Here is a 27,870-nt window from a genome sequence, read left to right as displayed (position 1 = left end):
TTTTATCAATAACTTCAATTGCTTATTTAAAAAAATTTTTTTTATTTTTTACATCTTTATTGGAGTATAATTGCTTTCCAATGGTGTGTTAGTTTCTGCTTTATAACAAAGTGAATCAGTTATACATATACATATGTTCCCATATCTCTTCCCTCTTGCATCTCCCTCCCTCCCACCCTCCCTATCCCACCCCTCCAGGTGGTCACAAAGCACCGAGCTGATCTCCCTGTGCTATGCGGCTGCTTCCCACTAGCTATCTACCTTACGTTTGGTAGTGTATATATGTCCATGCCTCTCTCTCTGTCACAGCTTACCCTTCCCCCTCCCCATATCCTCAAGTCCATTGCTTATTTGAAGGAACATCCCTTGTTATGCAATTCACTTTTTCTGCACATTGGAGTAGGGTACGTATAAATGAGAAGCAAAGTGGAGGCTTTTTGCCCAGAAGCCACTTCACGGTAGGCACATGAGTTTGAGGTTGGGAGGTAGGTAAGGACAGGGACTCATCCTGATTCCTAGCAAAGATAGGCCTGCCGGCTAACAAATTCACATTACATACTGGGGTGGGGGTGTGTGTGGAGGGGGCGAGTCGTGAATGGCCGCCAGAGGGCGCAAGACGCGCCGACGGGACCCAAGGTGGCCCTCGGAGGGCGGGCGGGAGGGACGCGCAGGGCCGAGAGCCCGGAGCGCTCGCCGCTGGGCCGCGGGGAGCGCGCCTGCAGCCCCCTCCCCGCGGTGGGGCGCGCGTGCGCGGTACGTCCGCGGCGGAGGGATCCGCGATGGAAGGCGCTCTGATGGTCCGCCAGGTAAGCGGCAGCGCGCTGGGATGAGTTCCCAAGCGGGGGATGTACCCGGCAGTTTTCTTCACGAAGGTAGTTTGAACCCTCTCAGATTATGAAAATTATTTCGTCTTTTTCCTTTTCTTGGTGCTCTTTAGAGTAATTTGGCAAGTTGTTACCGAGGAAACGGTGTCCTGTGCTCCCTGGGAGTCTTTCCGTCTGCGCGGTGGTGGGAAGATCTGCTTGTTTGTGGGCGTGGAACGCTGGCATTTGGTCCCGAGATGTCCTAGTCCGGACGCCCCAGCCTAAGGCCCCACGGTCGTGATTCCGACCTGGGATCACGTCGATCCAGTCTCACGCCATTCCCTTAACTTTCAGCTCTTGATAAAAGGGCTGAGAACTATAGATAGTTTAAATCACTGTGCAGTCAACTACGTTTTTGGTGTCAGCTAGTTTTATTTGTTTACTACCTTATTTGATTAATGGAAGAACTTGCTGATTAATCTCTAGGGTGAAAGCCCACTTTTGTTGCAGGAGTACTTGCATTTCTGAACACTATCCTCATTGCTTTCACCTTGGTTGTGTGTGTGTATTTTACTTTCAGAGTTGCAGTCAGTGCAGTCCCTTTTAATCGAGAGCATTTTATAGTTTATAAAAGGGCAGAGGCACTCAAATAATTGTTGGATGAACAAATAAATGAATGTGCTATGTCAGTTGATTCTCAAAACATTACTACGAAATAGGCCAGGTAGATATTTATGGACCGAAGCAGTCACTCATTCAGCTATGTCCCTGGCACTGCGTGTTTGGGGTAAATGGGGAGCAACACAGACGTTATCCCTGCTCTCAATGAGCTTATTGTCTAGGCTAGAGAGCACTGTTACCCAGACTGTGGAGTGGAGAAAACAGATTTAGAGAGGTTGAGCGACTGCAAGTGACCGCGTCGCTAATACCTTAGAGAGCTAGGATGGTGCTGTGGCCACTCTGTAAAGCCAGAATGGACTCCTACCCAACATTTGATTTGGAGAGAGAAACTGACGATGCCACACACACACCGTGAAGAGGTTTATTACTTTTATTTAAAGGCTTATTACTTATATATGTACATAGTGAAGAGGGAAGAGCAGGGCAGTCTCCTCAGGAAGATCCAAAATGATTTGAAAGGGCAAGGGAAGGAGGCTGTCTCTGGGCTTTTATTGTGGTTAGGGGGTGGGGTCAGGGGTTCCTGTGTGCCTACAGGGTCTTGCCTGGTTTGACTCTCCCACCCACACCAAAGGAAAGAGCACCCAGGCTTTTTTTTTTTTTTTTTTTTTACCAACTTGCCCATTTGAGGGACAGAGAGGAAGAAGGAGGGGGTGAGGCCTAAAAGCTGTCAGCAGGCAAACTTAAAAAAATGGAACGAGACTGATTACAATTCACTGTTGGTGTCTGACTGATGACTGAAATGTACCATTTTTCATTGAGTTTAATTTTGAACTTGTTTAAGCCATCATGGCTGTGGTATGAGGGCTGCAGCCTGAAGTCAGTAAGGAAAACGTAAGTTCCATGGAATGCCTTGTTCAAGAGCCCAATGATGTGTATTTTGAGAAATAAAATGAGTACCTTGGTCGCTATTAGTAATGTCTGGAACTCTTAATGGGGATAAGGAGTGTCTTGGTGAGGCCTTTTATTGTGGCTTTAGTATATGTATAGACACGTGGACCATGATTTATATTTCGAGTATCTGAAAGCAAGAGAGTTCCAGAGTTCTTTACTCCAAATGGTACAACTCCTAGGCAATGGCCCAAGAGTCTGTGAAAATGTGCAGATGGAGCCGATTGTTGGCCAGAGCATTCAGTGTTAAGAAAACTGTGGGAAGTTCAGCCAGTTGTGCTGCCCTCTGGGTCCTTTCCTTCATCAGGGACATCCTGGTTAAGGGATGAAAAGCAGTAGGTCTCCAGTGAGCTCCAGCATGTGTAGGGGTCCTGATGCTGTCCACTGAACAGCAAGTTTGTCCATCAGACTTAAGATGGGAGTTAGAAGTGTTGAACTCCTATTGCTTTCACTCAGTTGAATCCAAACTGGTCTCCAGGTATTCAAGGGGTTCGGGAGAGGGGTGACCTCTTCTAGCACCATGACATCTGAATGAGAACAGGGGAGGGCCATGCCTGCCTGTAGGTGGGATATGCCAGAGGGCCCAGATTTGTTTCTATCCTGCAGCAAGGAGACCTTGGTGGCTATGCTGAGCTTGCAAGGTGTTGCTTCCAGGACCCAAGGCATAATGGGCAACTGGGTATGGAGGGTCACAGGCTCAGGGCCTCTACTTCTAGGAGGGTCCAGTGTGCTGTCAGTCATTGCTGTTTAAATGGCATATTGTGTGGAGGTGAGGAGACAGTTTCTTGCATCAGAAGCCAGTGGACAACCTATGGACACTGTGGGTGGTCCAGAGACTCCAGGAGTCATGAAAAGAGGCTGCTAAAGTGTCTACAGTGAAGGATTCTTTGTGTGTTTATATGTGTGTTTGTGGGGTTTTTCGTGTGGGGGGGGATGGGGGAGGAAGTAGCACTGTTGGGAGTGTCTATTATAATTTTGACAAATTTTAGAATCTTTTTTGGGAATCCACCTATTAAGGGTGGATTGACCTGCAAGTAACAGCATAAACAGGCTTAAGTAAAATTTGTAAATGAGTAATATATAACCTCCAGTATCCAAAAGGACCTAAAAGATGTTGGACTTTGTTTTTTCTAATTTATTTTATTCAAGTATAGCTGAGTTAAAAAGTTGTGTTAATTTCTGCTGTACAGCAAAGTGACATATACATTCTTTTTCATATTCTTTTCCATTATGGTTTATCACAGGATATTGAATATATATTGTTCCTTGTTGGACTTGTTTTAATGTTGCCCCTTGACATTGTAAGGGGTGGAGTGGCCCTTGGTTTACCAAATAGTTTTCACGAATGTAAACAAGGTAGCAGGCCTTACAGTATGTGTGGGGCAGTGACCCATCCTCTTTTCATGAGTATTTGTACGTCCTGAATGGGTGCGTCAAAAGAATGTCCTCAGAGGAGGATGTAATCAATGTAACATCATACCTGTGCTCCTGGAGAGAATTGGATACAGTTACCTATAAAGGTTGTATGTGGTGGCAAGGCTTTTGAGATGCCATATGGGTAGCCAGGTAAAGGTATATCATGTCCCTCTGGAGGGGAAGGCAAACTGTGACTGAGAGGTCACCGAACAGAACGTGTTTGTCAAAATTATCCAAATATTTACCAGTTTCTGATTGGATGGTGTCAGTAATTTTAGTAGTATTGGGTAGAGGGGCCTTCACGGGTAGGACCGTAGCATCAGGGATACAGTAATCAACTGTGAGGCACTATTCATTTTTCCATCTTTACCAGGCCACATTGGGCTGTTAAATGGAGAAGCAATAGGGATAATCACTCTTTCACTAATTAGGTCTTATATAATAAATCTCAATCTTTGAAGGCCCTGTTTTATTTTACATTGAGCTATGTTAGCTATTTTAACTAGGGGTTGAGGGGTGGTCCATAGGGTCCGACTTTTATAAAAGCGTTTTGTAAGCCCCAAAGACTTGATATAAATTGATTACTCATTGGGTCAGAGCATCCTTTGCCACTACAGGATATTTTAGGGCAATGTGTTCTATGACCAGGGAGAATTTAGGCAAGATAGTAGTTCTGGTAGTTAAGGTGAGACATACCTATTTGTTGTCTATTTTATGTTGAGTAATTCCTCTAAGATTATAGAGGGTAACTTGTTTAAATTTAGTTCTTTAGTTCTTTAGGTATAACTGTAGTTTGAGCCCAGTATTGATTAGAGCCATGAAGATATGCCATTCAATGCATTTCAGCAAATGTTGAAGTTCATTCAAAACCTATGCTATAAATCCCACCCCTGTGCATATATCCAGAGAAAAGATACATGTACCCCAATGTTCATAGCAGCACTATTTACAATAGCCAAGACATGGAAGCAATCTAAGTGTCTGTTGACAGATGAATGGGTAAAGGAGATGTGGTACATATATATATATAATGGAATATTACTCAGCCATAAAAAAGAATGAAATAATGCCATTTGCAGTAACATGGATGGATCTAGAAATTATCATATTAAGTGAAGTAAGTCAAGGACAAAAATCATACGATGTCACTTGTATGTAGACTCTTAAAAAAAATGATATAAATGAACTTATTTACAAAACAGAAAGAGATTCACAGACATAGAAAACAACCTTATGGTTACCAGAGGGGATGGTGTGGGGGGAGAGGTAAATTAGGAGGTTGGGATTAACATATGCACACTACTATATATAAAACAGATAAACAACAAGGACCTACTGATGTTGAATATCTTGTAATAACCTATAATGGAAAAGAATCTGAAAAAGAATATATATTTAGAACTGAATCACTTTGCTGTACACCTGAAACCGACACAACATTGTAAATTAACTATACTTCAATAAAAAGAATGGTTATATATTTTTTAAAAACCCTATGCTGTAGAGGTATGAAAGCCAATCTTTACCTTTTGTTGTATAAATTATTTTAATACGTTTTGGATTTCCAACTGTGTCAAATTGTGGACCTCTGTTTCAATTTTTTGTTTTGTTTTGTTTTTGGTTGGTTTCTTCTCCCTGTATCCAGCCCTGTTTGTTTCTTTTTTTCTCTCTCTCTTTGATGGTTAGTGAATGTACTTCCTGTCGAGGGGGTCCTGTGTATCCTTTCATATTTGTAAATTTCTTCCTCCAGAGAACCTCAAATCAGTATCACCAGGGTTAGGGGCTTCCCCCATGGCAGTGGTTACTTCGTAGAGTTTAGGAAACTCAAGCTGAAGTTGTGTTTGAATTACCCCTTTACTGTGCCACATGGGTGCTGTGGGAGCTTTTCCCTGTAACCCTGAGGATCAGCAGTTTTGTTAAAAGAGGCATAGGTGGTGACTGCAGTAGAGACAGCAGTGTTTAAGAGTCCTGGTGAGCTTTGTGGTCTTATGATGGATGCCGCTCCGTCCCCGCCCCTTTTTTTTTAACTCCATAGTGACTGCTTTTTCGTGAGTGACCACCCCATGGGCTAATATCTTGCATAGGGTATAACCTTTCCCCTAAGCACTCTATAGGTTGAGGCCAGTGCCTGGTTGAGACATCTGATTCATTTATTTTATTTCTTCATGTTTGTATAAATCAGAGTTAATTTACCAGTTTCCCTACCAATGGACAGTAAGGTTGTTTCCACTTTCTTAGTATTACAAACATTGTTAACTTCGTGTACATTAAATTGCTGGGTCATAGTACATGTATACCCATCTTAGACCCTACTAGGCATTGCAAATTATTCTCCAAAGAGAGAATGGTTAACTCCCGTTACTTTTTTTTTTTTTCTGTTTAATTGTTCCTCTAGCTGACTATGAACTCCTGGTTCACTCTAGTGCCAACTAAACTACCTAATAAATAGTAGTAGTTGGAAAATATATGTTGCATGTATAAACATGAACTATAGAAGCAAAAACATATTAATTACTCTTTTCTAAAAGCTTAAATATTGTCCTTTTTATATTAATTTGAGTATTTTGAACATTAACTGTTTTCTTTTTAAAATGGGGCATTTCTCAGTAAGTAGTTTAATTGTTTGATACTTGTTTCCAGGTAATAAATGAAAGGGATTCAAGCTTTGCTGCTGAGTTACAGGAAGAGTTAGAGGAAAATCTTAGTCCAGTTGTGGATGAGAATAATATAGTGTCAGCTACAAAACAGGGGCCAAATTTACATAACTGGAGTGGTGACTGGACCACTATAGTGGTGACTGACTATATTTTCCTTCTTATATCTTCATTTTAATCTTAAATGCAAGATTTCTTTGTCTATAGCAATTCTTATTTATAATATTTTCTTATTAACTTCTAGACTTTAGATATTTTAAGTTTTAATCCAGAGTCCGAAAGACATTTCTGATTATGCTCTCTTTTGGCCACTAGAATGCAGTGTTGTGGCCACTGCATTGTGATGCAGTGATGGAGTAGAATTATCTGCTTCACTTTCCCTGGGAGAAAACTACACCACAGAAATGGATTCCACTTACATTGTTGTGCCTTATATTGGCAAGAGACTAATATCATACAGAAACTGTATTTCTCAATGTTACTGAGAAACCAGCCACTTTACATAATTTTGATTTAAAGAATTAGTTCCTGTACCTAAAAGGAGGTTTAACAATGTTTGACCTGTAGTGTGTAATGATTATAGGATAGGTTTTAAAGGTAGGAGTTTCATATTCTTTTTGCCCTGTCTTCACCTGGTTGTATATCCTGGATATGCTTCAGGTTTCAGCCCGCATGCAGCAACAAAGACCCAACGCAGCCGTAAACAAACTAATTAATTAATAAAATCACAAATGGCCATTGACTTTTGTAAAATTTTATTTCTGTTTCAAATGATGTGGTAATGTGATTTTTCTTTTTCAACATGTTAGTATGGTGGATTACGTTGTCAATTTGTGAATGTTGAACCTGCCTTGGATCCCTGGAATAAACTCCAGTTGGTCATGTTGTATAATTTTCATATATTGCTTTATTGCAGTTGCTAGTATATTGTTGAGGATTTTGCATCTATATTTATGAGGGATATTGTTCTGTAATTTTCTTTTTTTTTTTTTACTGTCTTTATCTTGTTTTGGTATCAGGGTAATACTACCTTAATATAATGAGTAGGGAAGTGCTCCCTCCTCTTCTGGTTTTTAGAAGAGGCTGTATAGACTTAGAGTTAATTTTTTTTAAGTTTTATAAAATTCTCCACGGAAGCCATCTGGGCCTAGAGATTTCTTCCTTGGGAGATTTTAAATTATAAATGCAATTTCATTAATGGTTGTAAATCTATTCAAATTATTTCATATTGAGTGAGTTGTGATAGTTTGTGTCTATTCATCTAAGTTGTCATATTTATATGTGTAGAGCTGTTTATAGTATTGCCTTATTTCCTTTTGATGTCTTTGGAGTCTGTAGTGCTGTATACCTTGTTTTATTCCTCATATTGGTAATTCATATCTTCTTGCTCAAGGTTTTTTTTCCTTTGTCAGTCTTGCTAGAGGTTTGCCAGTTTCATTGATTATTTTAAAAGAATCATCTCTTTTTTCATCGATACTCTATTGTTTTTGTTTTTCTGTTTCATTGATTTCTCTTACCTTTATTATATACTTTTTTTTTTTTTTTTGCTCATGTTGGGTTTATTTTCCTCTCCCTCTTCTAAGTTTTTGAGTTGGACACTGAGATTATTAGACTTTTCCCCTTTCCTAATGTGTGCATTTAGTGCTATAAATTTGTTTCTCAGCTTCAGTTGTGTCCCACAAATGTTGATATATTGTGTTTTTATTTTCATTCAGTTCAGTGTATTTTTTATTTCCCCTAAGACTTCCTCTTTGGCCCATGGATTATTTAGATGTGCATTGTTTAGTGTCCAAGTGTTTGGGGATTTTTGTGCTATCTTCCTGCTACTGATTTCTAGATTGATTTCATTATGGTAAGAAAACACACTCTGTATGGTTTCACTTCTCTTAATTTGTTGAGATATGGCTGAACATATAGTCTATCTTGGTTTTTGTTCCAATACACTTGATATTATCAGTCTTTAAAGTTTTGCTAACCTTATACATTTGAAATAACACCTGAGAGAACGCAGATGAACTAGACAAATTCCTAGAAAAACACTAACTACTGAAACTCACTCAAGAAGAAATAGAAAATCTCAAAAGAGCTATAACAAGGAAGGAGATTGAATTACTAAGAAAACCAAACCAAACCAAACCAAAGCAAGAAAACTTCACAGAGTGAAGCTCAGTACCAGATGGCTTCACTGGCAGATTCTACCACATTGTTTAAAGGAGAATTAACACAAATCCTTCAAAATCCCTTCCCTTAAAAACAAAACAAAACAAAAAGGAACACTTCCTAAATCATTCACTGAGGCTAGTGTTACCCTGATTCTAAAACCAAAATTAATTGAAAATCTATAGATTGCAGTGAACGACTTGAAAATGAAATTTAAAAAAGAATTCCATTTACAATAGCATCAAAAGAATAAAATACTTAGGAATAAATTTAACAAAAGAAGTGTAAGACAGGAACATTGAAACTATGAAGTTTCATGAAAGAAATTTTAAATTCTATAAATAAATAAAAGGATATTTTTTGTTCATGGGTTGGAAGATTTAACATTGTTGAGATGGCAGTACTCCCTAAATTGATCTACAAATTCAGTGCCATCCCTATCAAGATCCCAACTGATTTTTTTCTTTTTGGGGGGTGTGGAAATTTACAAGCTGAATCGAAGTTCAATTGGAAATGCAAGGGCCAAGAATATCCAAGACAATCTTGAAAAAGAGTGAAGTTGGAAAATATAAACATCCTAATTTCAAAACTTACTACAAAGCTACAGTAATCAAGACAACGTGGCTCTGATATAAGGCTAGACACATAGATTAATAGAATAGAATAGAGTCTAAAAATAAACTGTCACATTTATGGTCAGTTGATTTTTGACAAGGGTGCCAAAACAATTCATTGAGGGAAATAGTCTTTTCAACAGATCGTTCTGGGACAATTAGATATCCACATACAAAGGAATGAATTTGGACCCCCTATTTCATACTGAATACAAAATTAATTCACAATGGATCATAGACCTAAATGTAAGAATTAAAGTTGTAAAACTTTAAGAAAAAAACATAGGTGTAAATCTTCATGACCTTTGGATTAGGCAATAATTTCTTAGATATGATACAAAGCTCAAGGGGCAAAAAAAAAAAAAAAATAGATAAGTTAGACTTCATCAAAGTTATAAACTTTTGTGATTCAAGGAGTCCATTAAGAAAATGAAAAGACAACTCACAGAATTTGAGAATATATTTGCAGATCAAATATCTGATAAGGGACTTATACTGGAATATATAAAGAACTCATAGCTGAATAATAAAAACACAAATAACCCAATTAAAATGTGAATAGACATTTCTCCAAAGATATGCAAATGGTGAATAAGCACAGGAAAAGATGTTCAACATCAATCATTATCTAAACATAAATCAAAACTACAATCGGGGCTTCCCTGGTGGCGCAGTGGTTGAGAGTCTGCCTGCCGATGCAGGGGACACGGGTTTGTGCCCCGGTCCAGGAAGATCCCACATGCCACGGAGCGGCTGGGCCCGTGAGCCATGGCCGCTGAGCCTGCCTGTCCGGAGCCTGTGCTCCGCAACGGGAGAGGCCACAACAGTGAGAGGCCCACGTACAGCAAAAAAAAACAAAACAAAACTACAATCGGATACCGTTTCACACCCTCTAGGATGACTGTAATGAAAAAGACAGACATTAGGTGTTGGCGAGTATGTGGAGAAATAGGAACCCTCATGCATTGCTTGTGGGAATGTAAAATGGTGCAGCTTATTTGGAAAATAGTTCGGCAGTTCCTCAAAATGTTAAACATAGAGTTACCATGTAAGCCAGCAATTCGACTCTTGGGTATATACCCAAGAGAACTGAAACATTCACACAAAAATTTGTACATCCATGTTCATAGTGGCAGTATTCATAATAGCTAAAAAATGGAAGCAACACTAATGTCCATCAACTGATGAATACATAGATAAAATGTGGTATAATATATTCACAAAGTGGAATAATATCCATAAGCTGAAATGTTGTAATGTTTCATGCTACAATATGGACGAACCTTGAATACATTATGCTAAGTGATAGAAGACAGACACAAAGACCACAATATCACATGGTTCTGTTTTGAAATTCCCAGAATAAGCAAATCTATAGAGACAAAGTAAATTAGTGGTTGATAGGGGCTGGGTGGAGGGGCAAGTGGGGAATGACTGCTAATTGGTATAGGGTTTCTTTTGGGAATGATAAAAGTTTTTGGAACTAGATAATGGTGATAGTGGCACAGCTTTGTGACTATACCAAAACACACTGAACTGTATATTGTAAAAGGGTGAATTTTATGGTATGTGAATTATATTTCTATTTTAAAAGTTGAGTGCCTTGTTGGCATGGAACTCTAAATGACTATTTTCTTCTGCATTGAATGGGTAGAAATGGGCTCTCTGAAGAGATTCATTGCCTCTCTAGTAGTACGGTAATTCTTGATTTAGCCCGTTCAGTAATCTTAAATAATCATTCATTCTGTTCATCAGGATTTTTGTTTCTTTTCCTTCTGGGCCCATGATAGATATTTGTTTCTCCATGTGCCTGAATTAAGTGTAGCCATGTGACTATTTTTTTGGTCAATGAAATGTGAACAAAATGATGTGTGTCATTTCTAGGGGGCAGCCGTTAGAGTTAGTACACTCTTTGCCATCTTCCTGTCCCTGGATGGTGGAGCCTTTATTAGCGTATGTCCCTCTGTTAGGACAGTGTGGAGCTAAGCCTTTTGCCAACCCACAACTGTTCATTTGTGTTTAAATGGGAAATAAACCACTGTTCTTGTAAGCACTGAGATTTGGGAGTTGCTGATTACTACAGTACAATGTAGTCTTTTATGACTAATGTACCAAGTTAATTTACTGTTAACTTTTACACTTTCTCTTATTCCAGTCTGCTATCAAAACTGCCTTAAAAATCTGCTTATGAGGTTATGGTGTGTGCCATAGGTACTAATCAGTGAGACTCTCCAGGTCATTTTTGACTAGCTGCTGCCAGCCATTAGGAGTTTTGGACTGCAAGATGCTAGTTTATTGAATTTTACTGTATTGACATGTATAAATATGCACCAAAAGTGTTGGAATTACTTAGAATGAGAAGATTGTTATATTTTGAAAATTATTTTAGACAAAGAAGAAGTTGGGACCTTCAAGGACGGATACTTTAAAAAATATATATATATATATATGCTACACACACACACACACACAAATATATATATATATTAGACACACTGCACGGCTTGTGGGATCTTTGTTCCCCGACCAGGGATGGAACCCGGGGTCCTGGCAGGGAGAGTGCCGAGTCTTAACCACTCTGATTGCCGTGGCTAGGACTTCCAAAACTATGTTGAATAATAGTGGCGAGAGTGGACATCCTTGTGTTTTTCCTGATCTTATAGGAAATGCTTTCAGTTTTTCACCATTGAGAATGATGTTTGCTGTGGGTTTGTCGTATATGGCCTTCATTATGTTGAGGTAGGTTCCCTCTATGCCCACTTTCTGAAGAGTTTTTATCATAAATGGGTGTTGAATTTTGTCAAAAGCTTTTTCTGCATCTATTGAGATGATCATATGGTTTTTATTCTTCAATTTGTTAATATGGTGTATCACATTGATTGATTCACGTATATTGAAGAATCCTTGCATCTCTGGGATAAATCCCACTTGATCATGGTGTATGATCATTTTAATGTGTTGTTGGATTCTGTTTGCTAGTATTTTGTTGAGGATTTTTGCATCTCTATTCATCAGTGATATTGGTCTGTGATTTGCTTTTTTTGTAGTATCTTTGTCTGGTGTTGGTATCAGGGTGATTGTGGCCTCGTAGAATGAGTTAGGGAGTGTTCCTTCCTCTGCAATTTTTTGGAAGAGTTTGAGAAGGATGGGTGTTAGCTCTTCTCTAAATGTTTGATAGAACTCACCTGTGAAGCCATCTGGTCCTGGGCTTTTGTTTGTTGGAAGATTTTAAATCACAGTTTCAATTTCATTACTTGTGATTGGTCTGTTCATATTTTCCATTTCTTCCGGGTTCAGTCTTGGAAGGTTATACGTTTCTAAGAATTTGTCCATTTCTTCCAGGTTGTCCATTTTATTGGCATAGAGTTGCTTGTAGTAGTCTCTTAGGATGCTTTGTATTTCTGCGGTGTCCGTTGTAACTTCTCCTTTTTCATTTCTAATTTTATTGATTTGAGTCCTCTTCCTCTTTTTCTTGTCATTAGTTCTTTGAAAATATTTTAAATAACTGCTTTGATATCTTTGCTAGATGCAATATCTGGGAACCATGAAAGACTCTATTGCCTGCTTATCTCTTTTCTTATTATGAGTCACATTTTCCTATTTCTTTTCATGTTTCATAAGTTTTTTGAAAATTGGACAACATAGGGACTTCCCTGGTGGTGCAGTGGTTAAGAATCGCCTGCCGATGCAGGGGACACGGTTCAACCCCTGGTCTGGGAAGATCCCACATGCCGCAGAGCAACTAAGCCCGTGTGCCACAACTACTGAGCCTGCGCTCTAGGGCCCGCGAGCCACAACTACTGAAGCCCACTTGCCTGAGCCCATGCTCCACACCAAGAGAAGCCACTGCAATGAGAAGCTCGCACACCGCAATGAAGAGTAGCCCCTGCTCGCCGCAACTAGAGAAAGCCCGTGCAGCAACGAAGACCCAACACAGTCATAAATAAATAAATAAAATTAATTACAAAGAAAGAAAATTGGATAATATAGATAACATATTGTAGCAGCTGTGGATTCTGATTGCATCCTTTCTACCGCTAAAGCTTGTCATTGCTAATTTCTGTTTAGTAACTTGCCTAGAGTGAATCTGTGAAATATGTTTGTCCTGTGGTATGTGGAAGCAAATGTCTTTGCTCAGTTTATTGTTGTTGTTTTACTTTTAAGCCAATCATTGGTGAGAAATTGTGCTCAAAGACAGAGCCAGTAAGCCTTTTCCCTGCTGCTGACAGATCTGTGTGTAGATTGGGTAGTGCATTCGAAATTCAGATCATTTTCAAGTTTGTCCCAGTTTTAATGTTCCACTGGGACTTCTTGTATCTCCATCCTGGAATGTGTGGATAGTTTGGGATTTCTCCAATCTCTGTTACACATGCGTGTAGTCCCTGTTTATTTAGGAGTACATGGAGAGTTTATCAAGTTCATCTGTGGCTGTCTCTCTTCTAAGATCTCTCTGTTACACCCCCTACTGATCTGACAGTATGCTTGTTTGTTGTCCTAACTGGGACTTCAACCTCCACACACTTGGAAAGCTTCAGAATTTTTCCTTTCACTTCTGGGATAGGTTTTCTGCTTTCCACTCTGAATCAGCTAAGTTCTGAGCTGCTAGTTTTCATGGCCTGTTCCACCTTTGTAGAAGTACTGTACTGACTTAACTTGTTGGGGAGGAAGAGTAATGCGAGCAGGCCCAGGAAAGAGTGCCACAGACTTCTGATGCTCATACGCAGGTTCAGTAGATTTTCCTGAGAAAATATTTCTCCATTTATTGTATGCCTTTAGTCAGTTTCCAATCATTTGAGATGATTGTTTTTGACAGTTGTTTTTTTTTTTTCCCCCAACTGTATATTTGACTTTGCAGGGAGGATTTGCCAAAGTCCTCACTCCATCATCCTGGAAGCATCCTTTGCTTCCTTTTGGTGTTTTTTGAAATGTTTATGTGGTTTTTCATATAAAGACAAACAAAAATATTGCATAAAAAGTGTATAATTTTAAAGTCCATTTTAATTTTATTTTCTAAGATACTACAATTCAGTTCATTTAATGATGATCATAATTAAACAGAAAATTAATTTTTTTATTGTTGCAGGTTTCAAGTTCTGCCTATAAAGACAGGAATGAGGAGTATAAAAGACAGTTCACACATCTACCTGATACAGAGAAGCTGATAGCAGGTAAAAAACCAGGAAGTTACAAAAAACCCTTTTACTACCACATCAAAGTAGAGCTGATGAGTGACAATATTTGTAGAAAATTTAAGCCTTTATGCTACATAGAAACGATTTTTTTTTTTTTTTTTGCGGTACGCGGGCCTCTCACTGTTGCGGCCTCTCCCGTTGCGGAGCGCAGGCTCCGGACACGCAGGCTCAGCGGCCATGGCTCACGGGCCCAGCCGCTCCGCGGCATGTGGGATCCTCCCTGACCGGGGCACGAACCTGTGTCCCCTGCACCGGCAGGCGGACTCTCAACCACTGCGCCACCAGGGAGGCCCCAGAAACTATTTTTTGAGATAAGCAGCATCTTATCATCTGTAATTAGACAATGTAAAACTAAGTTGTAATTCAGGGAGGCGTGATTTCTGCGGTATTAAGTACAATTGACCCTTGAACATTGAAGGAGTTAGGAGCGCTGACTCTGCAGTCAAAAATCCATGTGTAACTTATAGTCAGCCCTTCATATCTGCTGTCCCTCTGTGTCTGTGGTTCTGCATCCATAGATTCGACCAACCACAGATCTTGTAGTACTGTAGTATTTACTATTAAAAAAAACTTGCATATAAGTCCACCCACACAGTTCAAACCCATGTTATTCAAGGGTCAATTATACTCGCTAAAAAATAGACCTAAGAGGAAATGATTTGTCAGTTTCTTCTAGTGCTTGTTTCATATGGTTTTGTAGGGAAAGTTTAAATCTGATGTTCAGTATATATTACTGTTCCTCAGAAAAAAGTGCTCCTTAGCAGATAATAGAGCAATTTTATAAAATCTTTTAGGGCTTTATCATTATTCATATAGTCTTTCAGGTAGAATTTTTTTGAGATAGGCCTTAAGAGGAAAAATTTAGTTATAGAACTTATAAAAGTGCTTTATTTTTGCTATAAGTATAATATAGATTCTTTACCATCAGAATACTGAAGTTGGCTTTAGTTTTAGTACATATTTCATTTAAACCATTTATTCATGGGAATTTCTCAGATTTCTGGTGCTGTTGGTTAATATTCAATTCAATGTAACTGAATTTCTAGAGAGTTCGATTTAGTTCTTTAAATATCAAAGAAATGAATCAAAACAATTTTTAAAAAGATTGGAATGTAATATAGTCTCACGATAATAGAGTGTATGGTAAAAAAGTGAAAGATCGTTTCACCCAAGACCACTCTGACCTTCTTCCTGGGTGATAACCACTTTTAGCAATTTCTTATGTCTATTTCCAGAAATTTTCTGTATGTATATCAAGAGGAATATAAGAGAACTTAAATGGGAGCACACTGTGCTTACTGTTTTCAGTCCTGTTTAGAGCTCTATTAGCACTACTTATGGATCCACTTCATTCTTTTAATGGCTGCCTAGCAGTCAATTGAATGAATTTTGTACCATAATTTGTTTAATAAATCCCCTCCTGATGGACATTTTGATTGCTTCCTGTCTTTTGCTATTACCACTAATGCTACACTGAACCTTCATGTTCATTTGTTTTGGCACGTATGTGCCACATGTATTGTAGGTTAAATTCCTTGAAGTGGAATTGTGACTAAAAGGTAATGAGCATTTAAAAGGTTTATACTGTTGCCAAGTTATCCTCCAAAAAGGCTACACCAATATTCATTCTCATCAACAGTGTATGTAAGTATCTGTTGTGGCACACCTCAGGAACTTGGCTTTAGCAAAATTTGGTAGATAGAAATTGTATTTAAATATGCATTTCTTTAATTATGAGGGAGGTTGAACATCTATAAATCGTTTGTATTTTTCTGTGAACCTTTCTTTTCATAAACTTTGCCCATTTTTCTAGCAGTTATTTGTCTTTTTCTTGTAATAGCTTGTTAGATATTAAAAAAAATTAGATATTTTTAGGGCTTCCCTGGTGGCGCAGTGGTTAAGAGTCTGCCTGCCGATGCAGGGGACACGGGTTCGTGCCCCGGTCATGGCCATTGAGCCTGCGCATCCGGAGCCTGTGCTCCGCAACGGGAGAGGCCACAACAGTGAGAGGCCCACATACAGAAAAAAAAAAAAAAAAGATATTTTTCACATGTTGTTGCAAATGTGTCTTGCCAGTTTTGTCACTTGAAATCAAATACTTTTCATGGAAACCTTTATAAAATACTTTATACTCATCACTGCTTTCTTGAAAGAAATTAATCTGATAATACAGTGATATATACTCACTATAAAGCATTAAAGCCATACAGAAATGTATAAAGAAAAAATTGAAAATCATTGGTGATCCTACTACCTATATGTAATTTTGCTTAATATTTTGTAGATATCTTTCAGTATGTATATTTGCTTTTAAAAATTTACATTTTTAGTGTTTTTCCTCACTCACTGCTATAATAAACTTGTTCATTGTATAAAATTTGGAAAATACAGGTATTTACAAAGTAGAAATCTAAAACCACCTATAATTGTACTATCTGGAAATAATGTCAATGACACACATATCTATACAAATTAAAATATCTAATTGGTATCATTCTGTACAAATTGCTTTAAGTTCTTCGATTTAACCACATATTGGATCACTGTCTTCTGAAACAGAGAATCTTAAATTTAATTTAAACTTTTATTTTAAAAAACAACTCATTGTCATTTCAAATCCACAATATTATACTTTATAGGCTAGTTCAATAAATATTTATTAGTACTCAGTATGTGCCACACACCATATTGTTTCTGAAGAACTTGGAGTGTGGTGGGAGAGCAAACACATATAAACAAATCACTATGATTCAGGGTGATATGAACAGTTTTAACAAGGTACAGAAGTGGTACAAAGGAAGACATATGTTGGAGGAAGGCAAGTATTTTAATTTTGGGCATGTTGAGGTTGAGTTGCCAAGACAACTAAAACAAAATATATATATATACATATATATGTGTATATATATAATATAAATATTATCTGGAAATAAAGATTAATGTATACCACAGTAACCTTCTAACTTGTCTCTCCCCTATTCTTATGTGCTTTCAATCTATTCAATACTGTAGCTATAGTGGTTTTTCTAAGATGCAAATCTGATCAGATTAAAACCCTTCATGGATAGTATTCCAATGACCTTAGAATAAAGCTTGACTGCCTGACTTACGTGGCCTTTCATATATGTTAAATATCCTCTCGTCCCTCATCCTTCATCAAGGTCCCTTCAGTCTCTAGCCTTCTGAAGGCAGCCTTCTTTAGATATGTCATTTCCTTTTGTTTTCAGGCCTTTTTACTTCAGTTTGCCTAGAACTGTTTTCCCTCCTCTGTACCTGGCTATCTTTTGTCTATATATTTTTAAATATATATTTATGTATTGTATATATTTACATATATATTTTATTTGTATATTTCTCATTTAGCAATGCCTTTACTGTAAATTTGACTGGATTGGTACAGCTCTCGTATTCAGCTACTGCTCACCAGAGTAACAGTAGTAGTAGTTAAAATACTGAAACACTGACTGGTAAATAGCCACTGCCTTTAGCCCCCCAAGTGACTCCTCATACCTTAGCTCTCCTGGCTTCTCTTCTAGGATTCCCAGGGCCTTCCCATGATCCAGCAATGAAGGGTTTTATATCTGACATAGAAAGGTCCCTGTAGAACTCTGATCCAACACTATGGTTGGTGATCAGTGCTGTTACTTTAAATATCACCTCTGGATAGATGCCTCCACTCTGTGTTCCCTTAAGTGCCTTGCACTTTTCTCTATCATATATTTACATAACCATTATATATATTGTTTGCTATTGTAACCCTGATACCAAGGTCAGTACTCGACTTATAATAATGGGTGCTCAGTGATTGAATGGATGGTTGATGGATAGAGGAATGAGTGAGTAAATGAATATCAATGTCACTTAAAATCAGGAGAATAGATGAGCTCAACCATGGATAACATATAGAGTTAAAAGAACACTAACAAAAGAATCATGGCAGCAGTAGAAGAAGAAAATCCAGTAAAAAAATTCAGAAGGAAAGGTCAAATGATGTGTGAAGATCCAGAAGAAAGGAGTATCACAGTGTTTCAGGGTGCAACGAGTTGTAAGAATCAGAATAATTTAACAGTGTGAAATACAGTTGAACGAAATGAAAATAACAGTTTGTGGGACTGATCTAAAGTAACTATATAGAGGAAATGTATAGTGTTAAATGAATATATTAAAAAAACAAAAAGGAAGTAAAATCAGTAACCTACGCTTACTCCTAATAAATCTATAATAGAAGAGGAAACTAAACCTAAAGCAAACAAAGGGAAAGAAATGATAAAGACCAGAGCATAAATTAATAAAATTAAAAATAGAGAAAACCAATGAAGCAAAAGCTGGTTCTCTGAAAAGATGAATAAAATTGAGAGACTGAGAGCCTGGTTGACCAAGAAAAATGACAGATGAAACATATTACCAATATCAGGAATGGAAAAGAGGCCATCACTACTGATCCCATGGATAGTAAAAGGATAATAAGGAAATACTATGAACAACTCTATGCCCATAATGCAGTAATTTAGATAAAATAGACTAATTCTTTGAAAAATACAAACTACCAAACATCACACAAGAAGAAATGTATAGCTGGAATAGTCCCATACCTAGTAAAGAAATTGAATTTGTAGTTAAGAACCTTCCATAAAAAGAAAACTTGGTCTAGATAGTGTCACTGGTGAATTCTATCAACCATTTATAGAAGAAATAGTACCATCCATTCCAGAAAATAAGAAGGATCACTTCCCAACTCATTTTATGAGACTAGTATTACCAAAATACCAAAACCAGACAGAAACATTGCAAGAAAAGACCAATATCTGTCATGAACATAGAAATAAAAAGTTGAAACAAAATATTAGCAAATGAAATTCAGCATTTATAAAAGGGATTATAGATTATGACCAAGTGAGGTTCATTCCAGGAATGCAAGGCTGCTTAAACACTTAAAAAAAAAATCAATGAAATTTATCATCTTAACAGACCAACTATGGAAAACCATGTGATCGTCTCAATAGATGCAGAAAAAGTGTTTGACAAAATTCAACATTCATTCATAAGAAATCTCTCAGCAAGTTAGGGATAGAACTTCAATCTCCTTAGAAGTAGCTATGAAAAACCTACAGCTAACATCATACTTAATGATGAGAGAGTGAATGCTTTCCACTTAAAATTAGAAACTAGGCAAAGATGTCCTCTCTCACTACTCCCACTCAGCATTGTACTCGAAGTTGTAAGTATAATGAGTGAATTAGACTTGAAAAGGGAATAAAAGGCATATACATTGGAAGAACAGGAAAAAACCTAACTTTATTGCCAGTAGACATGATTACTCATGTAGAAAATCTCAGATAATCTACAAAAAACTTCTAGATTTAATGAGTGAATTTAGTAAAGTCTCAGGATTGAAGGTCATTTGAAGGTAAAATAAAGGGTCATATTTATATGTACTAGCAAAGAACAATTGGAATTCAAATTTTAAAAATACCATTTACATCAGAACTTACCAATGATGAAGCATTTAGGTATAAATCTAACACATATGCAGGCTCTATATGCTGACAACTGTAACACATTGACAAAAGAAGTCTAAATAAATGTTTATAGATTGAAAGACTCAATATTGTTAAGATCTCAATGAAAAATCCCAGCAAGCTTTTTCATAGATGAGTAAAATGACAAACTGATTCTAAAATTTATACAGAAAAACAAAGGAATTAGAATAGCCAAAATAATTCTGAAAAAGAAGAACAAAGCTGGAAGACACACATTACTCAATTTCAAGACTTATTATGAAACTACAGTAATCAGGAAAGTCTGAGATTTGCCAAAGGACAGACATTTAGATAAATGGAACACAAAAAAGTCCAGATATAAATTCATACAAATATTGTGAACTGATTTTTGACAAAGGTGCAAAGGCAATTCAATGGAGAAAAGTTAGTCTTTTCAACAAATGGTGCTGGAACAATTAGACGTCCATATGCAGAAAAGCAAACCTTGATGCCTGCCTTACACTTTTTACGGAAATTACCTCAAAATGGATCATAGAACTAAATGTAAACTGTAAAACTTTAGAACTTCTAGAAGAAAACATCTGGGTTTTTCTAGAGGAAATCTCTATGAACTAGGATTCGATGGTGAATTTTTAGATGTAATACCAATAGCATGATTCATACAAGAAAAGAATTGATAAATTGTACTTTCTTTGCTCTGCAAAAGATGCTTTTTAGAGAGTGAAAATATAAGATGCAGGGAGAAAACAGTTGTTAATCACATATCTGATTTTTTCTTTTTAGAGAAACACTTCTATCCAGAATAGAAACTATTCTTAAAAGTTAACAGTAAGAACACAAACAACCCAATTAAAAAATAGGCAGATGCTTTACCAAAGGAGATATATGGATAGCAAATAAGCATATTAAAAATTGCACACTATCATTTGTCATTGGGAAATACAAATTAAAAGCACAATTAAATAAACAGCATAGCTAATAGTCTTACTAAAATTAAAAACAGGGACTTCCCTGGTGGTCCACTGGTGAAGAACCCACCTTCCAATGCAGGGGACGTGGGTTCGATCCCTGGTCAGGGAACTAATATCCTGCATGTCTCGGGGCAACTAAGCCCACGTACCACAACTACTGAGCCCATGCACCTCAACGAGAGAGCCCGAGTGCCCTGCAGCCCATGCACCACAACTAGAGAGAAAAAAACCTGCATGCCACAACTAGAGAGAAGCCCGAGCACCACGAGGAAGAGCCTGCGTGCCTCAACAAAAGACCCCATGTGCCGCAACTAAGACCTGATGCAGCCAAAAATAAATAAATAAAAAGTATTAAAAAATTAAATTAAATTAAATTAAAAAACAAAAACAAAACAACTGACAACAGCAAATGATGATGAGGCTGCAAAGCTATAGCAGCTCCACTGTTGGAAGATGTGGGTGACTGTGGCTGACCTCTACCATAGGGAGTTCACCAGCCAGTTATTTGATATCTGTCCCTGTTCTAGCTGTCCCTCTTTGTACCTGCTGATTCTAATTGTGAAGTCTCTCTGGGGTGGCATAGGGAAGAGCGGCTGTTATCTCTGCTGCAGCCTTCCCGTATATTTTTTGAGCTGAGGCTTTCTCCACGCTGTGGTTTATACATTTTTATCCGCTTTTTGTCTTCTAAAATTTATCAAAACTTCTAGTTTTTATACCCACCCCTCAGCATTGTTACGAATTTAATCTCTTTCATACGTCTTCCCTGTCATTTCAAAGGAATTTTGGAGCAAGAGGGGAAGTAGACACATGTCAACTTAGACCGGAAGTTCTATGTACTAGTTTTGTACTAAAATAACAATATTTACACTGCTAAATATGTTTGTTGATTTGAATGTATTCACCTTAGGAGAATGCTTTTTTCAGTGATGTCATTGCTCAAAACATTTTTTAATTCTCTGATTAAATGAGTGAACAAGGCAGATTTTCATGCTGGAACATGTGTTGGGAAAATATAATTAAAAACAAAATATCCTACCACCCCAGAAAACCTCTCCACAAAAGTAAAAGAGAAAGAAAACACTTGGTTTTATTATTGAATAAACATTAAACTAGAATGTGATGTGCATCACAGGCAGTCTGCAAAAGACATTGTGAACGCAGAAAGAAATCTCACCCTTTTATATAGGCAGGCAGGTACAACCATTACATGTTCTAAAGGTAAATGGTAATTAGTCCTGGGCTTCCCTGGTGGCGCAGTGGTTAAGAATCTGCCTGCCAATGCAAGGGACACAGGTTCATTCTCTGGTCTGGGAAGATCCCACATGCCGTGGAGCAACTAAGCCCATGCGCGCTCCACAACTACTGAAGCCCATGCGCCTAGAGGCCATGCTCCGAAACAAGAGAAGCCACTGCAATGAGAAGCCCGCGCACTGCAACAAAGAGTAGCTTCCGCTCGCTGAAGCTAGAGAATGCCCACGTGCAGCAATGAAGACCCAACACAGCTAAAAAAAATAAATTAAAAAAAATTTTTTTTTTTCATTTCTTGCCTAGGACATATTGCTAGGAAACTATCTTACAAAAAATCAATTTTCGTGAGGTATAAGTTTACTACAATAAAACACACCTGTTTTAGGGAGACAGTTTTTAAAAACCACTGGAAAAAATCTGTCAATCTATATCAATTAGTCTTCAGTTAAAATGTTAGCATAGCTTTGAATAGAGTTAATGTAAAATAGTGCAGCGGTTCTCAAAATGTGGTCCACAGACTAGCAAAGTTGGCATCACCTGGGACCTTGCTAGACTTGCGGACTCTGCCCCCAGCCCAGATGTATTTAATCAGAAACTCAGGGAGGGGCCTAGCAATCTGTGTTTTAATAAATCTACCAGGTATTTCTGATCTGATATTTGAGAGGCATGGAATTAATAAAGTGTTTCAGCGTTTTAGATAAAAATTTCAGGATACTTCAAGGTGACCTTTAGCCCCATCCCTGTTTTAGAGATGCATACTAGTAAAAGAGTAACTTAATCTGCTTATTTACTAGGATTTTTTTCTTTTTTTTGGTTTGATGGCATCTCAGTTTTGTTTTGCTGAAGGAAGCACTGTGAAAGACTGCATTCCTTTGCTCTATTTTTAGTGTTTGCTTAGAAATTTACCACAAGCAAATTGAAATATTTTAAGGTTCATAACCTCAATAACTTTTTCCTAAAATTGCTAATCACTTTATATAGTTTTAAAATTTATCAATTAAACTAAATCTCTTCACAGCAGCTCTTTATATCTTATATTATTAATAATTTAGCAATGCTATTTGCTTTAGTCACAGAGACAGGTCTTAATCTTAGAGGCATAGTATTAACTTGCTTGTAGACAGTGGCATTTACCAGAGTACTCTTGATTTTGCTGGATTATAGTGCTGAGGTAGAGAGGATCAAACTTGAAACTAAACTTAAAATGTATACAATTTTTAGAGTCATCCTTGCTCCCTCCCTCACCCTCATCCAACATCTAATTAGTTACCAATTCCCCATCAGTACTACCCCTTAAATATCTCTGAATCTAACTACTTCTTTCTCTAGTACTGTCATCTTTTGGTCTGAGCCACCATCAGTTCCCCCCTGGATTTCCAACTGATTTATCTGAATCCATACTCACAGTGTGAATAAAGTGGTCTTTAATAATGTACATCTGATCATGTCCTCCCACTTAAAACTCATCGATGGCTTTTCATAAAATCCACGCTGTGCCATGGCCTGTGAGGCCTTACATGAGCTAGCTTCTCCAGCTTCTCTAGCAAGAGATCTATCTTTGTATAGTTTCTCAAAGATGTTGTTTCTTTCTACCACAGGGCCTTTGCACATGCTGTTCCCTCATGTTCCTGCTGACCCTTTGTTGATCTTCAGATCTCAGTTTATAGATTACTTTTCCTGGAGAACTTTTCCATGTATACTCTCCCTGCCCGCTGCCCCATACCTGTATACCCTTTGCTATATGCTCTCAGCTTTCTCCACACTTTGGTCATTATACTTATTTTTCTATTTGTTTATTGTATGCCTTCCCCTCTAGACAGTGTTGCATGAGGGCAAGGTCCATTTCTGGTAACCCTAGTGACTAGCAAAATATCTGGTGTATAGTGCCCAAAGTATAGGAATAAGTGAATGAATGAATGAATGAACTAATGAACAAAGTGATGACTTTCCATGTGTTAAAGTAGTATAAGATTTATGAAGGTGCCACATTTTTTTGTTACTAACCTGTTCCTTATTATTATTATTTTTTAATGTAGATTATGCTTGTGCTCTTCAGAGGGACATTTTGCTTCAGGGACGACTATACCTTTCAGAAAACTGGCTATGTTTCTATAGCAACATCTTCAGATGGGAAACTACAGTAAGATGTATTTTCATGTGATTTGCTGATACAAATAGTTGCATAGATAGAAATGTATACAGTCCTTCTGAAAACAATGTACTTTAGATTTCAAAGTAAGTTAAATGTATTTATCTATACTTGTATACATCTAAATATATTTATGTGTAGTATAAGTGTGTAATATATTTTTCTTAATACATTGAGCTCCATTTGTGTATATTTAATATAGTTGGGAAGAGAGATTTCAGGTTGAAAAAAGCTTGAACATACCTCCTTTTGGCTGCCAAAAGCATGTCTTATGTGACAGACTGTCTGAATTTTTTGTGTGTATTTGTGTGTCTTTGTGTGTGTTAATGTGGAACATAAATACCCATATGTCTTCTCACACTTTATCCTAATATTAGGTATAGGAGCTGATGGAAGAAATTACTGAAGGGAAGAATATCTGTTCACCGTGTTTATCTCAGAGAATGCGGGCTGTGCTTATTAACTCCTTTAGGTTTTTCACCTGAATATTCTGGACTAGATTGATGTAATACTTGGTATTTTGTGTTGTGTATGTTTCTGAGAAATTCGTTTTGCAATTTTTTATCCTTTTTTGTGTGTTTAGATTTCTATTGCTTTAAAGAACATAACCTTTATGACCAAGGAGAAGACCGCTCGACTCATCCCAAATGCTATCCAGATCTTTACAGAGGGTGAAAAGGTGAAAAACTTTTCTACCTTTGCCTTGTAACATAATGTGGAGAAAATCTGCCTCATACTGATCATCAATGTTGGGAATGTAAGCAATTCTTCTTGGAGTTAGGAATATTTAATAGTATTTAATACTAGATTTCTGTATACTTAAATACTTATTGGTGACTAAATGACTGCTAAAATTTTTTGTAGTTTATAGTTTACAGAGAAATTTCTCCCATATTTTTCATTTCTTCATTATAAGAGGTAGGTAGGATAAGCCTTAGCAAATATCCTTATTATTTCTAAATACCCTATAATTCCATGATTGTTGTTTGGTCAATAATACCTGCACAATAGCAACTAATAAAAACCAGACTGAACCGAGATTTGGTAGCATACAAATAAACACATAATCACTACAATCTTTTTTAGAATGGGGATTTTCTTTAATTGCCATCATTTTTATTATCCACCTACAATATCCATCATTTCTTGGTATGAAGAATCTTTTTCTACCCACCTGGAAAATTGATACGGGCTCTGTATGTGACATAAGAAGCATAATGCTGAGAAAGAAAAAGAAATAAGGAAGGAAGGAAGGAAGGAAAAAAGGAAAGTATGGAAGGGAATGAAGGAGAAGAAGAAGGAAGAAAGGAAGGAAAGGAGGAAGGAAAGAAGGAAATGAAAGAGAAAAGAGGAAAGAGAGCGGGGGAGAGGGGAGAGAAACACGATCATGAGATTGAATCATTATGATGATACTTTTTAATCTTGTAAAGTTTCTTTCACATGCACTTTCAGTTTTCTTTTTGAACACTCTCATCCCTACAGAACACTGCCAGGTACAGTACAAAGAACTTTTCCCGTTTTAAACTATTTGAGAATAAGTTGTCACTCTGAAGACTTATCACTCCAGACATGATCCCAGGTAGTTTATCATGTATTTCTTTTTTTTTTTTTAAACATTTTTACAGTTTAATTTCAAAGAAAAATCTCAAGTTATATTTATTAGCAAACATATTTCAGCTAGGGAGTTTTTCATCCCCCAAAAAGATGGCAGATGGAAATGAACCTAATATGTGTTTAAAGAAAATATAGCATGTATTTCTAACAAAGACATTCTCCTACATAACCACAACATGACCGTCAAATTCAAGAAATTAACATTGATCATTATCACTGCTCAGTTCTCAAACCCGCTTCGGTTTCCTCAATTATCCCAATAAAATCCTTTATAGCAAATAGGCCCAGTTCAGAAATACCTATTACATTTAGCTGTCATGCTCTTTAATTTCCTTATTCTGGACTAGCCCCTTAGTCTTGCCTTAACTTTTGTGCCCTTGATGCTTCTAAAGATTATAGGTGAGTTATTTTGTAGGATATCCCTCAATTGTGTCTGTCTGATATTTTCTTATGATTAAGTTTAAGTTATACAATTTTGACAGAAATAACACAGAAGTGATACTCTCTTCTTTCCATTGCATCCTATCAAGTGGTACATGATTTAATTTCTACCATTACTGGTGATATTCACTTTGATCAATTGAATAAGGTGGTGTCTGCCAGATATTACTGTAAAGTTAGTCTATGTTCCTTTGTAATAATGTTTTGTGGTCAACTACTTTGAAACTATGTAAATATACTATGCCTCATAAAATGTATTCATTTATTTACTTATATCAATATGACCTCATAACTTCTTATTTTATTCAATGAATTATAATCCATTGCTATCATTATTTATTCTGATGCTCAAATTGTCCCAAATTTGGCCAGTGGGAGCCCCCTCAAGCTGGCTCCGGTGTCCTTTTGACCATTCTCAGCATTATTTGAGCACTTTCTTGCTTTTTAGCACAAGATGGTACAGGTTTTCTCTGCCTCAGTCCTGGAATCAGCCATTTCTCCAAGAAGTCCTGTTTTCTTTTGGGGGAGACTGATATTTAGAAGCCAGTTTGTTCATTGCTATAGGGTGTCACTGTTTGAGCCCTCTAACTGGGCAGAACAAGGGGATATACAATATATATATAAATTACACACCTATATACATAATACGCACACGTATATTCCCACTTACACATCTACGTTTATCTGTCTATCTATGAATGGTAAATCACCAATTCACATGAATACCTCTAATTCTAGTCCAACAACACAGAGTTATTTTGACTTCTCCCCTTCATTTTTTTTTGGCTGCACCATGTGACATGTGGGATCTTAGTTCCCTGACCGGGATGGAACCCATGCCCCCTGCATTGGGAGTGCGGAATCTCAACCACTGGACTGCCGGGGAAATCCCTTTCCTTTTGTATTTGTAACTCCCTTCCCTGACTGAGAGAAACCAGGCTCCCATTATCCTTAATATATTTACTTTGATCAGTGGACCTGTATGTAACGCATCTTCATCTCCTCTGCCGCCCCTTCCCTACACTTGATTTCTGACACGTAGAGTCAGGTTGCTGCCCATCCCACCACCACACTAGGGCTCTCATCCTGAAAAAGCTCTCCTCACCCTGCTTGGGCTCTGATACTCCACACAGGGCAGCCCTTCTACGAGGACAACCTCCTCATTCTTCTCTGGTGCTGACACCCTGCTTTGGGCTACTGCAGCTCCTCCGCCCCTGCCCTTACCTCTAGCGTGGATGCCTTGCTTTCCTCTGTTCCGCTAAACAGCTTTAGGGCCAAACTGTTCAGGAAGGGAACAAGACCTAAAATAAGCTTATTCTTTTTTTTTTTTTTTTTTTTGCGGTACGCGGACCTCTCACTGCTGTGGCTTCTCCTGTTGCGGAGCACAGGCTCCGGACGCTCAGGCTCAGCGGCCATGGCTCACGGGCCCAGCCGCTCCGTGGCATGTGGGATCTTCCCGGACCAGGGCACGAACCCATGTCCCCTGCATCGGCAGGCGGACTCTCAACCACTGCGCCACCAGGGAAGGCCAAGCATTT

The 27,870-nt window shown here is 37.7% G+C and overlaps 1 protein-coding gene across 1 annotated transcript in view; it reads left to right on the top strand.

The window, feature by feature from the left end:
• Positions 1 to 680: 680 nt before the first annotated feature.
• GRAMD1C (GRAM domain containing 1C) overlaps positions 681 to 27,870 on the top strand; it is an 80,015-nt gene continuing 52,825 nt past the window's right edge. Inside the window, exons 1-4 of the mRNA XM_067738865.1 lie at positions 681 to 806; positions 14,300 to 14,384; positions 24,165 to 24,268; positions 24,861 to 24,956. Of these exons, the coding sequence (XP_067594966.1) occupies positions 780 to 806; positions 14,300 to 14,384; positions 24,165 to 24,268; positions 24,861 to 24,956 (312 nt within the window). The 5' untranslated portion in view covers positions 681 to 779. The remainder of the gene's footprint in view (positions 807 to 14,299; positions 14,385 to 24,164; positions 24,269 to 24,860; positions 24,957 to 27,870) is intronic.

The sequence above is a fragment of the Pseudorca crassidens genome, chromosome 5 (assembly GCF_039906515.1).
Source record: "Pseudorca crassidens isolate mPseCra1 chromosome 5, mPseCra1.hap1, whole genome shotgun sequence".
Classification (NCBI taxonomy): domain Eukaryota; kingdom Metazoa; phylum Chordata; class Mammalia; order Artiodactyla; family Delphinidae; genus Pseudorca; species Pseudorca crassidens.
The sequence above is the reverse complement of the archived record's forward strand: the minus strand, read 5'-3'. Positions and strand labels throughout refer to the sequence as shown.